Below are 16,665 nucleotides of genomic sequence, written 5' to 3' on the forward strand. Positions count from 1 at the left end.
CAGTGTAACTGAAACTTTGTACCCTTCATCAACATCTTTCCTTTCCTTCCCCATCCCTCCCCCTCGTCCAAGCCTCTGGTAACTGCCTTTCTATGCTCTGTTTCTATGAAATTGACTTTTTTAGATTCCACAAACAGTGAGATCATACAGTATTTGTCTTTCTATGCCTGGCTTATTTCACTTAGTATAATGTCCTTCAGTTCCGTCCACGTTGTTGCAAATTACAGAAAATTTTGAGACTGTTAATACTGTATATTACATTGTTTGATTTTCAAATATTAAACCAGCCTTGCACTCCAGTGATAAACCCTACTTGGACATGGTGTATTATTCTTTTCATGTGTTGCTGGATTCAGTTTCCATGCCTAATATTTTGTTGAGAATTTTAGTGTCTATGAGAGATACTGGTCTGTAGGGTTTTTTTGTTTTGTTTTGTTTTTGTAATATATCTGTTTGGTTTTTGTATCAGGGTATTGCTGACCTGTTAAAATAAGTTAGGAAATGTTTTCTCCTCTTCTATTTTTTAAATGAGATTATACAGGTTTTGCTGTTTTTTTTTTTTCTTCTAATGTTTGGCAGAATTTTCCAGTGAAACCATCTCATTCTGAAGTTTTTATATTTTGGGAATTTTTAATCTATAAATTCAATTTCTTCAATAGTTATAAAAGTATTCAGGTTTTCTAGTTTATCTTGAGTAAGTTTTTGGAAGTTTGTAGTTTTTGAAGAATGGCTTCATTTTTTAAAAAATGGACTAGCTTATGTACATTGAGTTTATAGCATTCCCTTATTACCCTTTTAATGGCTGAGAGGTCAGTAGTGATATCCCATCTTTTATTTTTGATATTGGTAATTTGCATCTTCTTTCTTTTTTCTTTGCCTGTCTTGCTAGAAGTTTATCTTTTTTTTAGGCCTATCAATTTTAGTTTTCCAAGGAAACAGCTTTTTGTTTCAATAATCTTTCTTATGATTTTTGTTTTCAATGGATTTCTGTTCTTATTTTTGTCATTTCCTTCCTTCTGCTAGCTTTGGTTTATCTTGCTCTTCTTTTTCTAGTTACTTAAGGTAGAAACTTGGATGATTTATGTTAGAACTTTCTCCTTTTTTAATGCTACAAATTTATCCTTTATAGTTGTACCTCGCAAATTTTGTTCAATTTAAAGTGCTTTCTAATTTCCTTTGAGACTCCTCTAGGACCCATGGATTATTTATAAGTGTGTTGTTTAATTTTCTAGTCACTGGAGATTTTCTTGTTATGTTTTTATTGTTATTTCTAATTTAATTCCATTATGGTCATAAAAGACACTTTGCATGATTTTACTTCTTTTCAATTTATTGAGGTTTGTTTTATGACTCGGAATAAGATCCACCTTAGTAAGTGTTCTATTTGCAATAAAAAAGAATGTGTACTCTACTGTTATTGAGTGGAATATTTTATCAAGGGATCAAGCTGCCTTTGTTAAAAGTCAGCTTTGGCAGGGCTGTTACTTTGCTAGACATATCCCTCTCCATGGATAAGCAGCAAGTTCTGCAATGGGATTCCTAGCGAGTGTCACTTCCACTTTTCCCCTGCAGTGGCTTTCAAAGTATGGTTCCAGGACAAAGCAGCATTCTCATTAACTGAGAATGTGTTAAAAATGCAAAATCTTGAGCCCTCGCTCCAGACCTGACTTAGAAACTCTGGGAATGGGGCCCAGAAATCTGTGTTTTAACAAGCCCTCCTGGCAGTTCTGATGCCTGCTAAACTTGGAAAACTACTGTGAATATCCTACAGAAATCTCTCCCTGTAGCTCACATTTGGATGGCACCTTCTTTAGTTTCCGGTAGAGACACATGTTTTCCCTTTATTATCTGCCTTTGATCATTTAGTGGGGAGTTAGAATAGGCAGACGTGGTTAATTGCATGGCCTCACATTGCTTCTTTGCCTAAAAGTTATTTGTTTACATTCATGGGGCTGAAGATCATTAACCTTGAAGAATGACTTCAGCAATGTTTCTTAGAACTCTGGAATTTCCAGACCAGACAGGACCCTAGAATTTATTAATATTTCCTGCAACCTCCATGTTTGAATCTTGACTGAGTTGACTGTATCCACAGGGCTACAAAAATTTCCACCTGCTGTCTCATCATTTAAGATCAGAGTTAGAATTTCAGAATATAGCCTTGCCATAAGCGATGAGGTGAGAAGCTACCAAGGCATGTGGATAAAGGGATCCATAATTGCTCTTCAAATAGCAGTGTCTAAAATCCCTGGATTATTTTATGTTCTTCTCTCTTGTTGTAGATATAAATTTGTCAGTTCAGGCTGTCTCTAGATAATCATAACCAGAGGAAAATTGCTTCTAACAGAAATTCTACTACTCCTCTTTGCCTGAGTGATTGCAAATAACCCAGGCAAGTCACTCTGTTTGTGCTTCACTCTTACAACTATAGAGTGGGAACAATGAAGTGTTAGCCTTACCTAATTTATTCATCCTACTGGGAAAGTCACTGTGATAATTCAGCCAAACCATCCCAAGTAGAGGCCACTCACTTGTTGCGTAGGTGCCTTTCTATTCTAGCCCAGCACCTACAGTATTTCCTGGTGCATGAAAGATACTTTTTTTAATTTAAATTTTTGATCACCCAACAAAAATGTTGAGTTGATGAAGCATGTGAAATTAACGAAGTTATATTTAGTTTCAGCACTCCTGAAAGAAAAGTGTTTTTGAGTAAGTTAGCAACGTCACATAGCAAGAGTTAATACCAATTTGAAATATCCAAGCGGGGGCAGCAGCATGGAAAGGTCTTGGCTGGATGTGAAACCCAAATGCTAAAGGTTCTTAGCAAAATAAAGGAAGGGGAAGGAAATTAGTGTTTTGGAGCAAGTTTAAACAATGAGGTGTTACTTTTTGTTTTTAAAATATATATATTTTTTGACAGAGTCTCACTCTGTTGTCCAGGCTAGAGGGCAGTGGCACTATCCTGGCTCACTGCAACCTCCACCTCCCGGCTCAAGTGATCCTCCCACCCCAGCCTCCCAAATAGCTGGGACTACAGAGCATGCCACCACGCCTGGCTAATTTTTTGCCTTTTCAGTAGAAATGAGGTTTAACCATGTTGCGCAGGCTGGTCTTGAATTCCTGACCTCAAGCAATCTGCTGGCCTCAGCCTCCCGAAGTGCTGGGGCTATAGATGTGAGCTACTGTGCCCTGCACTGTTTTTAAAATACTTTCAAACTTACATAAAAGTTGCCAGAACAAAACAGAGACCTCTCATATCTCCATTCACCTTTCCCCGATGGTTAATACTTCACGGCTTTTGTGAAGCACTTTTTATTACTACTATAACAGCTTCTAAACCAATAATAACAATTTTTTTTCTTTTTTCTTTTTCTTCTTATTTTTTGTAGAGATGGGGTCTCACTATGTTGCCCAGGCTGGTCTCAAACTTCTAGGCTCAAGCAGTCCTCCCACCTTGGCCTCCCCAAATGCTGGGATTACAAGTGTAAGCCACTGCAACTGGTCAAAAACAAAACAAAACAAAACGAAAAGCTATTGATATGCTAATTGTACTTCCATTATATGCCAGGCATTATGTTAGCCACTGTACATTATCTCACTGAATTTCCACAATCATTCTCCAGGGTATCCATTATTACCCCTGTGTCACAGGAGTTATTGTTGAGGCTTAGAAAAGTCCTATATCATATCTAAGGTTCCACTGGCTATGTGCAGGTTTCAGATCCTCAAAGTCTGTATGTGTTCCAATCTCCAAACGACAGGAGGCACAGCTCTAAGTGCAGGGAATTCAAGGTCCGCATGACTAACTTCCACGTGATGGTCTGACCCTTCCCTCACTCTTCTATTTCAGGACCCCTCTTCTTACTGAATGCTGAGCAAATTGCGGAGGAGATAGGGAATATGTGGAGGACAACGTATAAACTGATCAAGACCTTATCTGATGTGCCTGCACCCAGGCGCTTAGCAGAGAATGTGAAGATCAAGATCGATAAGTTCAAGCAGTACATTCCCATCCTCAGTATCTCCTGCAACCCAGGAATGAAAGACCGGCACTGGCAGCAGGTTTCTATCAATCACTGCCCGCCCCCAAGCAGCCCAGCCCAGGCCTGGCCTGACTGTCCTTGGGAAGGTGGGAAACATTACTAGGTCAAGCTTCTCCTTTCCGAAAGGAGAATCTACTTAAGGGCAAAGGGATAGCAAATGAGAGTGGCAAGCCTTCTGAAGGAAGAGAATGAACTCCCTGCCCCCTGGACAGGTTGGCCCTTTCCTTGGAACCCCCATTGCTCATGGTTCGTTGAGTGTTGTTCCAGCCAATGGCCACAAAGGTCTCCTTCCTGCTTCCTAAGCAGATGGGCTTTTGGAGGCCAAGAGCCTCCAAGGTACAACAGGGATGTTCAATACAGTGAGAGGACCTTGATTTGCTCCTTGACCTAGGATACACAAAAAAGAAAATCACATCCCTCCCTGGGAGTTGCTAATAATACCAGATGATTCCCACTTAGGATGACTTTGGTGTGGCATTTCATTGTCAAACAGGTTCAGAAATAACTTTGCACTCTTCTTTCAGCCCTTTGGGTCTACAAATTAGAATAATAAATATTCTCCTTAAAAATAGCTGGGATTTTTATAAGGAACCAAGTGTGAGGGTGATAAGTGTGGTGTGAACACTAAGCAGAAAAAAGAAAACTCACTGTGTTTCTAAAATAATTGTCACTTCCAAGGGCTAGCAATGGCCTTGAAACATCCTCTACCAGAGAGTCGCTCTGTATGGAATTGGAAGTGGAAATGGCTTTCTTTGGGCAGATTCTTCTCTGACTTGGCCTGTAATTCCCCCTCCCAGAACCACATTCAAGACCGGGCATGGTAGCTCAAGACCATAATCCCAACACTTTGAGAAGCTGAGGCAGGAGGATAGTTTGAGCCCAGCCTGAGCAACATAGTGAGACCCCCATCTCTCCCTAATTAATTAATTAATTAGCTAGGCATGGTGGTGCACATTTGTGGTCCAGCTACTTGGGAGGCTGAGGTGGGAGGATTGCTTGGGTCAGGGATGTCAAGGCTGCATTGAGTCATGATCGTGTCACTGCACTCCAGCCTGGGTAACAGAGAGGGGAAAAAAAACCACATGTAAGACTGAGGAAATTCTCTCTGAAAGGACCCAATGACAACACAGTGACAAGGAGCACTTTGCTCTCCCTAGGAAGACAGAGGAAGACTCTGAATACGTCAGAGGTCTTTTTGTAGGGAGAAGCTACTTTCAGTTTCCCAAAAAGTCTTGAGACTCAAGACCTAAGCAAAGGATGGAGTGCTGTGCAGACAAGGGATAGGCTGCCTGCTGAGTAGACTTCTGTTTTTTCTTTCTTTCTTTTTTTTTTTTGAGATGGAATCTCACTGTGTCACTGTGTCACCCAGGCTGGAGTTCAGTGACGTGATCTTGGCTCACTGCGTTCAAGCAGTTCTCCTGCCTCAGTCTCCTGAGTAGCTGAGATTGCAGGCACATGCCACTGCACACTAATTTTCATATTTTTAGTAGAGATGGGGTTTCACCGTGTTGGCCAGGCTGGTCTCGAACTCCTGACCTCAAATGATCCACCCACCTCAACCTCCCAAAGTTCTGGGATTATAGGCATGAGCCACCGTGCCTGGCTGGGATATCTTTAATTGTAATTTTAATTAATTAATTTTTTAAATAGAGACGGGGGGGGTCTCACTATGTTGCCCAGGCTGGTCTCGAACTCCTGGCCTCAAGTGATCCTCCTGCCTTGGCCTCCTAAAGTGCTGGCTTTACAGGCATGAGCCACCGTGCCTGGCCATGATTTCTGGTTTTGAAACGCCCCAGCAGAGGGATCCGCAGAGGAGGAGTGGCTGTCAGTTGGTGCTCATTGGGTGCCTCTCCCTACGGACCCGGCCTAACTAGGACTTTGACCTGCATCGGGGGGATGGGGGGGTTAGGGAGCTTAGGTGGGACTGGTGGCCTCTGGTAGTGCCAGGTTTCTCTATGAGATGGCACTCTGAAGAGTGTCCTTGTCGATGGCGTTTGAAGAACATGCCGTGGGGCTGGGAAAGCCATCTGCTCCACCTGATGCTTCCTCTATGACGCTATTCTCGTATGTGGGCACTCAAAAAATCCTAACCAGGCCAAGCGCATAGCTCACACCACTAATCTCAGCATTTTAGGAGGCTGAGACAGGAGGATCACTTTGAGGCCAGGAGCTTGAGGCCAACCTGGGCAACATAGTGTGACCCGTTTATTTAAAAAATTAATTAATTTAAATTTAAATTTTAATTTTAAAAATCCCAGTCAGGTGCAGTGGCTCACGCCTATAATCCCAGGACTTTGAGAGGCCGAGGCAAGTGGATCGCTTGAGCCCAGGAGTCTGAGAGCCAGCCCAGGCAACACTGCAAAACTCCATCAAGAAATACAAAAAAATTAGCCGGGCATGGTGGCGCATGCCTGTAGTCCCAGCTACTAGGGAAGCTAAGGTGGGAGCATCACTTGAGCCTAGGAGGTTGAGACTGCAGTGAGCTGTGATTGCGCCACTGCAGTCTAGCCTGGGCAACAGAGCAAGACCCTGTCTCAAGAAATAAATAAATAAATAAATAAAGTAAAAAATTCTAACCATTCCTAGACATTCATAATTCTCATTTACAGGCCACTTAAATGGTAGGAAAAATATTTCCTACACTGATAATAAAATAATAATAATGATGATATTGAAAATGTACTGAGTACCAGCTATGGTGCTGGGTACTGTGTTGCATACTTTATTTGGATTCTCACATTTCATCCTTTTTTTTTTTTTTTTTTTTTTTTTTTTTTTTTTTTTGAGACAGAGTCTCGCTGTCGCCCAGGCTGGAGTGCAGTGGCGCGATCTCAGCTCACTGCAGGCTCCGCCCCCCGGGGTTCACGCCATTCTCCTGCCCCAGCCTCCCGAGTAGCTGGGACTACAGGCGCCTGCCATCTCGCCCGGCTAATTTTTTGTATTTTTAGTAGAGACGGGGTTTCACTGTGTTAGCCAGGATGGTCTCGACCTCCTGACCTCGTGATCCGCCCGCCTCGGCCTCCCAAAGTGCTGGGATTACAGGCGTGAGCCACCGCGCCCGGCCAAGATTCTCACATTTCATCCTTAAAACAGGCCTTTGAAGTGGAGATTATTATTATCTCCATTTCGCAGATTGGAAAATTGAGACTTGGAGAGATGAATTGTCAGATGGCTAGTTGGTGGTGGGGAAGGGAATTGGAATTTTTCTACACTGTTTGACTCAGCCTGGAAAAGTCAAGAAGGCAAAAAAGGTCCGGTCAGAGGAAGGGAGTGGGCAGTAGGGGGCAGTAAACCACAATGAGAGGGGGCCAGGGAGCACAGCCCCAGGACAGTGGCTCCCAAGGAGTGAGCCCCTTAATGGAAGCCCAGTGGGCTGAGTAGTTAAGAGGCAAGTTCAGAAAGGACAAAGGCCCCTAGACACTCTCCAGACTGCCCCTAGGCAGAGCCCATTCCTCCCTGCAGTGTATGTAGGTCACACCACAGGCCACCTCAGGGACAGCCCCAGGCCTGGAGATGTCATTCTCTGCCCTGATGCCTAACTCAGGAGATCCACTGCCACGGATGCTGGCTCTGGCAGGGGGATCTGAAGGATGAGCCGTCTGTAGCACTCAGGTCTAGAAGCTGGATCTTCTGAAGCCAGGCCGTGGCTGTGCTGGGGGTTCTGGTCATTTACAGAACGTAGGTGGAAAAAGAGCCTTATGTTTGGGGCACAGACTTTATAGATAACAGCAAAGGGGTTGCTACTGTGGTTTAAAGCAAAATGGAAGCCACAAATCTAAAAGGCTTTTTGGAGCATTACACTAAGGTGCATTTCTGATGTCCTATTTGCAATTAGTGTTATTTTGGTTATTTTTTCATCATGTGCCTATGACACTCTTGATCTTCCAAGACCGTTAATTCAACGGTAACTACTTCTGGTTTCCTTGCTTTTGTGCTTTCTGTGTCATTATAAAAAAATCTCCTGGTCTGGCCAGGTGCGGTGTCTCACGCCTGTAATCTCAACACTTTGGGAAGCTGAGGCAGATGAATCACCTGAGGTCAAGAGTTCGAGACCAGTCTGGCCAATATGGTGAAACCCATTTCTACTAAAAATACAAAAATTAGCCGGGCATGATGCCATGCGCCTGTAATCCCAGCTACTTGGGAGGCTGAGGCAGGAAAATCATTGGACCCAGGAGGCAGAGGTTGCAGTGAACCGACATTATGCCATGGGTGACAGAGCGAGACTCTCAAAAAAAAAAAAAACAGTATGGAAAAAGAGAAATTAAAAAAATAATAAAAATTTAACTGTTAAAAAAAAAGCAAGATGGAACAAGGTAACATTTGATCTTAGGGAGAAACTGCACTGATAGATGCCAAAACTGGTCCTCTGTGGCTAGTAGAAATATAATGTGAGCCATTTGTGTAATTTTTTTTTTTTTTTGGGATGGAGTCTCACTCTGTTGCCCAGGCTGGAGTGCAGTGGTGTGATCTCAGCTGATTCCTATCTCTACCTCCCGGTTCAAGCTGTTCTTTTGCCTCAGCCTCCCACGTAGCTGGGATTGCAGGCACCTGCCACCATGCCTGGCTAATTTTTGTATTTTTAGTAGAGGCAGGGTTTCACCTGTTTGACAGGTTGGTCTTGAACACCTGACCTCAAGTGATCCGCCCGCCTCAGCCTCCCAAAGTGCTGGGATTACAGGAGTGAGCCACTGCACCCAGCCAATAATTTTAAAGTTTCTAGTAGCCACATTTTACAAAGTAAAAGGGGCTGGGCATGATGGCTCACACCTGTAATCCCAGCATTTTTGGGAGATCAAGGCGGGAGGATCGCTTGAGTGCAGGAGTTCAAGACCAGCGTGGAAAACATAGCGAGACCCCATCTCTACAAAAAAATTTTTAAAGAGAAAAAAATTAGCCAGGCATGGTGTTGTATGCCAGTGGTCCCAGCTGCTCAGGAGGTCGAGGCAGGAGGACCACTTGAGCTTGGGAGGTCAAGGCTGCAGTGAGTCATGATCACACCATTGCACTTCAGCCTGGGCAACAGAGCAAGACACTGTCTAATTAAAATTAGCTGGGTGTGGCGGCTCACTCTTGTAATACGACTACTTTGGGAGGCTATAGTGGGAGGATCGCTTGAGGCCAGGAGTTTGAGACCACTCTGAGCAACACAGCAAGACCCTATCTCTACAATAAATTTAAAAATTAGCCAGGCATGGTGGTGTGTGCCTGTGGCCTCAGCTACTGGGGAGGCTGAGGTGGGAGGATTGCTTGGGCCTGGGAGGTCAAAGCAGCAGTGAGCTATGATGGCGCTGTTGCACTCCAGCCTGGGAGACAGAGTGAGACTCTGTCTCAAAAAATTTTTTTAATTTAATTTAAAAATAAATTCCTCAGTCACACTAGCCACATCTCTGGTGCTCAACAGCCACCTGCCTCTCGTGGCTATTATGCTGAGCAGTGCAGATAAAAAGAACATCTCCATCATCACAGAAGGTTCTACTGGACAGCACTGCCTCGAACAACAAACATTTACTCTCGTCTTTTCTTTGCAGATCAGTGAGATTGTCGGCCATGAGATAAAGCCCACCGAAACGACCTGCCTCTCAAATATGCTCGAATTTGGATTCGGCAAATTCGTTGAAAAGTAAGGGCTTATCCCCTCCTTCAGAAAAGGTTTTGGTCAAAGGATCTTTAAGTTCCTACAGTGATCTGATTGGCCCCATATCGGGCTGTTTGTTTTTTTTTTCCTTGTGGCGTAGGGTGGCTTAAGGCAATTTAATTACCTCCAGCTACCAACTCGTATTGGTGATGCTTCTGTTTTTAGCTGCAGAGCTGCTGATGGGTTGTGACTAGAAAATTGAGTCATGGATTTTATTTCAAAGGGAATTTTTTTTTTTTTAATGTTTTTTGAACCTGAGCTTCAAGCCCAGCTCTCAGTGACTGGGGGCAAAACCATTCAGCCTTTCTGTGCCTCGGTTTCCTCTTCTTTAAACAAACAAAGCAACAACCCTCTCTGAGCTTTAAGATTGTGTGAAACCTGGTTCAATAAGAAGTCTCTTCTCGCCTGGGCATAGTGGCTCATGCCTGTAATTTCAGCACTCTGGGGGGCAAGGCAGGCAGACCACTTGAGGTCAGGAGTTCAAGACCAGCCTGGCCAACATGGTTAAACCTGTTTCTACTAAAAATACAAAAGCTAGCCAGACACAGTGGCACATGCCTATAGTCCCAGCTACTCAGGAAGCTAAAGCCAGAGGATTGCTTGAACCCAGGAGGTGGAGGTTGCAGTGAGCCAAGATAGCGCCATTGCACTCCAGCCTGGGCAACAGAGTGAGACTCCATCTTAATAATAATAATAAAAAAAAGTCTCTTGCTTTCTTCCCTTCTCCGAATTCTCCTGGAGTTCATATGTATGAGAATTTTGCTATTTGAATGCTATTTCTAGAACAGAGCTTCTCAGGACCCTGCTTGCTTTTCCACACTTCCTTCATGGCAATGGGTGGGGAGATGTTGCATTGCCTGGACTGGAGACCCTGTTAGGCAAGTGTGGCACCCAGACTCGCTGCATCAGCATCAGCTAGAAACTAGCTAGAATGCACATTTTCAGGCCCCACCCAACCCACATAATCAAATTCTGCGGATGGGCCCTGCAATCTGCGTTTTAACAAATCCTCCAGGTCAGCACTGCCCAAAGCAGCATCCACTGGCCACGTGTGGCCATTGAGCCCCTACAGTGCAGCTAGTCTGAATTAGATGTGCTGTAAGTATAAAATACAGGCTGGATTTTGGAGACATACTAAAAGAAAAAAGAATGCAAAATACCTAACAATTTTTAATATCGATTAATATTGAAATGATAATATTTTGGATATATTGAGTCAAATACATTATTGGAACTAATTTCACCTGTGTCTTTTAATATTTTTTAAATGTGGCTACTAGAAACTTTATTTTATTTTATTTTATTTTGGAGATGGGGTCTCACTCTGTCACCCAGGCCAGAGTGCAATGGCACAATCTCAGCTCACTGCAACCTCCGCCTCCCAGGTTCAAGCGATTCTCCTGCCTCAGCCTCCCGAGTAGCTGGGGTTACAGGTGCCCGCCACCACGCCTGGCTAATTTTTGTATATTTGGTAGAGACGGGGTTTCACCACGTTGGCCAGGCTGGTCTTGAGCTCCTGAACTCAGGCGATCTGCCCACCTCGGCCTCCCAAAGTGCTGTGATTACAGGCGAGAAACTTTAAAATTACATATGTGGCTCACTTTATATTTCTAATGGACATCACCTTTTCAGGCGATTTTGATACATGAAAGGCTGAGAATTCCCCACTCATAGTGCACCAGAGCAGGTCCCAGCTCCTGAATCTTTCTGCCACCTGAATACTTTGATGCCTCTCCAATACCACCACTATTTTCCTTATTAAGGAGCAGGCCTAGAGACACATATGTTTTTGTCAGGCTTAGGATAAAAACTCTTAGGTTTTTTGGCCAAAGGGCCTCACTTTCCCCCAATAAGATGTTTCCAGGAGACACTAGCTATGGAATGATTATGCTGCACTCAGCATTTTATATACCTTAACCCTTTTTATTTATTTATTTTTTATTTTTTGAGACAGAATCTCACTCTGTCTCCCAGGCTGGAGTGCAATGGTGAAATCTCAGCTCACTGCAACCTCCACCTCCTGGGTTCAAGCGATTCTTCTGCCTCTGCCTCCCGAGTGGCTGGGATTACAGGCACCTGCCATCATGCCTGGCTAATTTTTGTAGAGATGGGGTTTCATCATGTTGGCCAGGCTGATCTCGAACTCTTGACCTCAGGTGATCCATCTGCCTTGGCCTCTCAAAGTACTGGGATTACAGGCGTGAGCCACCACGCCCGACCTTAACACATTTATCCATCACAAAAACCTAGTGTCCTAGGTCCTACTGTCTTAATATTATTCTCATTTTACAGATGAGGAAATAAACTTCAGATTATTAGCCGTTGATCACAGCTAGTAACCGAAAGAACGAACATTTCACTTAGGAAAGAATCAAGATTTGAACATAAGCAGGCTTCCATTACCAGGCAGGCCTTAACCATGACCCTTCACTGCCGAAAAAGTAAACCCCTCTCCGGAGACAGCAAATGAACACATAAACATACAGCTATTCTTATACTTTCCATGTATGCATGTTCAACTGTGACCAATTCAGAAGTGGAAGCATCTTGGCTACGTTGTTTACTTCTGTGAGCCTTGGTTCCATTTGTAACATGGAGAGTAGCTAGGTGATTAGAGTTAGGATTAGGAGAAAAGACATGTCACCTGAACTGATTCCATGTCTGGGGACTCAGCCACCACCATTTAGGGAGGTGTGATATTGCATGTATTCCACCCACACCATAGTTAATGCAGCTTCATCACAGCCCATAGTTAATGAGCTTCTCCAGCACATTTTGGGTGAGGTCAACTCTTGATATATTTCATGAATTCCCAAACTGGCTAATCCCTCATCTGTTCAATCATTTGCATTCTAAGTCATACCCTAGGGTAATTCATGAGGCCTGGTGCCAGCATTTGGTCTTATTTAATTGAACCCCAAAGCCTGTGATAGGGGCATATGGGGACCTGAGGCCCATCAAGTGACTTGGCCACAGCCACACAGCCAGTGAGCACTGGAGGCTGGGCCTTGTGACTCCTTGTCTCATACTCATCTGGGCTGGCACCTGCCTTTATTAATTATTCCCTATACGCACACTCATTTTGGTCACCTCTCACAGGCCATATTTAAGTCAGTGACCATGCTGAGGTCCTGATCAGTCCTTGTTTGTAATTTTCTGCTCCTAATCTTCCTCCCTTCTCGAGGCTAAATGAGGATTCTCAGCTCTATTTAATTGGTCCTATTTGATTGAACACATGTGAACAGTTCTATTAGTTCTGTTACTCTTTCTCTTTCTCTTTTTTTTTTTTTTGAGATGGAATTTTACTCTTGTTGCCCAGACTGGAGTGCAATGGCATGATCTTGGCTCAATGCAACCTTTGCCTCCCGGGTTCAAGTGATTTTCCTGCCTCAGCCTCCCGAGTAGCTGGGATTACAGGCATGTGCCACCACGCCAGGCTAATTTTGTATTTTTAGTAGAGACTGGGTTTCACCATGTTGGTCAGGCTGGTCTCGAACTCCTGACCTCAGGTGGTCCACCCACCTTGGCCTCCCAAAGTGCTGGGATTACAGGAGTGAGCCACCGTGCCTGGCCTAGTTCTATTGCTCTTTCTAAGAAAGAGAAGGGAGAAGGCACATCATAAGGGTGGAAGAAGAAACACCAGGGTAGGAGTCAGATTAGGAGGAATTGGTGTCAATACCCAGTTCCAGTACTCCCCAGCTGTGTGATTTTGGACACGTCACTTGCTTCCTATGAGTGTTGGTTTCCTGACCTATGAGTAAATATCAGATGGTCTCTTCTACACTCAAGGATGCAATGAAAGACAGGGCTGAGGCAGAGACAACAGTCCCTCTTTCCACTTCCAAGAACTTGGCTTTCCAATTCTTTGCCACACCTCGGTTTTAGGACCCAGACCATGTGGAAACAAGAAGAAAGGAATTTGTTTGCCTCTTCTGTCTCTCCCTCTATGCCCCTTTCTGTGGAACAGAGGGGCCATGGACGGGTGGACCCAGTATCAGGAAAATAGTAGGTGTTTTTGAAAGGGGAAGGGATGGGAAGTGGAGCAAGAGCCATCACATAAATTAAAAGAGGTTCAAAATCTGAATAAGAAATCAGAATACTGGCCAGGCATGGTGGCTCATGCCTGTAATTCCAGCACTTTGGGAGGCCAAGGCAGGTGGATCACTTGTGGTCAGGAGTTCAAGACCAGCCTGGCCAATATGGTGAAACCCCGTCTCTACTAAAAATACAAAAATTAGCCAGGTGTGGTGGAGCACACCTGTAATTCCAGCTGCTTGTGAGGCTGAGGCAGGAGAATTGCTTGAATCTGGGAGGCAGAGGTTGCAGTGAGCCAAGATCACGCCACTGCACTCCAGCCTGGGCATCACAGTGAGACTCTGTCTGGGGGGAAAAAAAACAAAAAACAGAAATCAGAATATGGGCAAATAAGGCATAAACAAACTTGGAAAGAAGAGGTCTTATTTTAGTGAACTTACAACAGTGGTTCTCAACTGGGGGCCATTTCCCATCCCTAAGGGACACTTGGAAATATCTGGAGACATTTTTGGTTGTCATAACTGGCAAAAGATGGGGACAGGGCTGGGGAGTCTGCTGCTGGTGTCTAGTGAGTAGAGACCAGGGATGCTGCTAAACACCCTAGAAGGTAAGGTACAGCTCCCCATGACAATTATTCAGCCTATGTGAGTTTGCTAGGTCTCATCAAAAGACAAAGCAACAAATTTAGTTATAGTCTAATTGGCTTTTAATCAAGATTCATGAATCTGGGCAGCCTCTATTTTCCAAAATAGAATGAGAGTTCCCACTGGGCAGTAGCACAATGGTAAGTTTTATAAGGAAGCAGAACAATATGAAAAAAAGATTAATTAACATCAGGTTATTTTTTTACACTTGATCTTAGCCAAAAGGCCGAGAAGCGATAGGTTATTTTTTTATAAGGGTTCAAGCAGAGGGAACTTCCTTATTCTCTGACTCAGGTAGACTGGAATCTCCTGTTTTCAGGAAAAACTGTCCTGTTCTGGGATCTATCTCCTTCCTTAAAGATTCAGTTTGATTACATGCCATTTAGCGTGAGTGACTCCATTTTGATTTGGTCTGGTCTGCTGGGGTCTAGTGCAGGAGCTCAGTCCAGAATAATGACCTCCCATAATTTTTGTTGAACAGGCTGCTCTTACAACATACCACAGACTGAGTGGCTTACATAACAGAAATTTATTGTCTCATAATTCTGGAGGCTTAAAGTCCAAGGCCAAGTTGTAGGCAGGGTTGGTTCCTTCTGAGGCCTCTCTCCTTGGCTTGCAGATGGCTGTCTTCCCCTATAAATTGTCATGGTCTTCCCTCTTTGTGTCTGTGTCCTAATCCCTTCTTATAAGGCCACCAATTATAATGGATTAAGGCCCACCCTGATGACTTATTTTAATTTAATTACCTCTTTAAAGATTCTTTCTCCAAATAGAGTTACATTCAAAGATATTAGGAGTTAGAATTTCAATGTATGAATTTTCAGAGAGACAATATTTAACCCATAACACAGCCCAAAAAGTCAACGGTGCCAAGGGTGAGAAACCCTGCAAAACACTGGCGGTAGCTGGCAGATCTTAGAGCAGGATAGTAAACCTTTTGGTCAAATTAAGGGCTTCTGGAGATTCTCCTAAGACTGAGCTGAAATTCCTCCTTTTTTTTTTTTTTTTTTTTGAGACAGAGTTTTACTCTGTTTTCCAGAGTGGAGTGCAGTAGTGCAATCACAATCTCAGCTCACTGCAGCCTCTACCTCCCAGGCTCAGGCGATCCTCCCACCTCAGCCTCCTGAGTAGCTAGAACTACAGGCACACACCACACCTGGCTAATTTTTGTGTTTTTAGTGGAGATGGGGTTTTGCTTTGTTGCCCAGGCTGGTCTCAAACTCCCAACCTCAAGCAATCCTCCCTCCTCGGCCTCCCAAATGCTGGGATTACAGGCATGAGCCACTATGCCTGGCCTGAAGTTCCTCCTTTGATGTGTCTTCTCTGCCTCCTGTTGATGTTGCTGTTGCTGTGTTCTCTCTTTAGATTGGAGCCCATTGGTGCAGCCGCCAGCAAGGAATACTCTCTGGAGAAAAACTTGGATAGAATGAAGTTGGATTGGGTTAATGTGACGTTCAGCTTCATTAAATACAGGGACACTGTGAGTCTCACTCCAACTGCAGCCCTCTTTGAAAGCAGCCCCATTTATTATGCAATAGATTACAGAAATGATTCATTCCGAATGGTGACAGAACTCACAGAGAAATAATCGCTCATGTCTTGATTGTTTCCTCCTGTCTGCCTTTCTGTGTCGGTCATCTTTCCTCTCAGCACCACCGAAGAGATGCATTCTTCAAATCAGAAAGGCCTTTTGATTCAGAGCAAGAAGCTTTCTCAGTGCAAAGGAACCAAGCAAGCCTCTAAATCAGCACCTCCCAGTGAAGGTGCAGGCTTGTACACCATTCCAAAGCTTCCCAGTTGCCTCAGAAGCACAGGGGCAGACAATGACTAGTGTTTCTTGGATGTCGGTGCGTGCAGGAATCACCGGAGATCTTGTTGAAATGAGGGTTCTGATTCAGCGGGTCTGGGAAGGGACCTAAGATTCTGCAGATCTAACAAGCTCCCAGATAATATTGATCAATTTTGAATAGCAAGAGTGTAGGTTTCTTTCTTTTCACTTGCACTTGTAGAAAACACAGGAGTTCGTACAGTACATGCGAAGGTGCACACACCCGAAGCATTTGCTCAGCTGTCTTTAGGGTCTGGCTTGCTTTTAGGATAGAGTGTGAGGTAGGGATGAGGGCTGCAGCTCTTGGGGAGCTGTAAATCATGGAGGCAACAGGTTGATACACACATCCTGCAGACCATTGGTTCTTTTTTTCTTTCTTTTTTTTGAGATGGAGTCTTGCTCTGTCACCCAGGCTGGAGTGCAACTGCGTGATCTCGGCTCACTGCAACCTCTGCCTCCCGGGCTCAAGCGATTCTC

The 16,665-nt window shown here is 44.1% G+C and overlaps 1 protein-coding gene and 1 pseudogene across 1 annotated transcript in view; one reads left to right on the forward strand and one right to left on the reverse strand.

Moving 5' to 3' along the window:
• LOC100595944 (dynein heavy chain 3, axonemal) overlaps positions 1-16,665 on the forward strand; it is a 216,102-nt gene that overhangs the window by 61,776 nt on the left and 137,661 nt on the right. Inside the window, exons 19-21 of the mRNA XM_030799977.1 lie at positions 3,851-4,062; positions 9,575-9,666; positions 15,726-15,840. Coding sequence (XP_030655837.1) covers positions 3,851-4,062; positions 9,575-9,666; positions 15,726-15,840 — 419 coding nt within the window. The remainder of the gene's footprint in view (positions 1-3,850; positions 4,063-9,574; positions 9,667-15,725; positions 15,841-16,665) is intronic.
• On the reverse strand, positions 14,471-14,598 carry LOC115832057 (annotated as a pseudogene).

The sequence above is a fragment of the Nomascus leucogenys genome, chromosome 2, assembly GCF_006542625.1.
Source record: "Nomascus leucogenys isolate Asia chromosome 2, Asia_NLE_v1, whole genome shotgun sequence".
Classification (NCBI taxonomy): Eukaryota; Metazoa; Chordata; class Mammalia; order Primates; family Hylobatidae; genus Nomascus; species Nomascus leucogenys.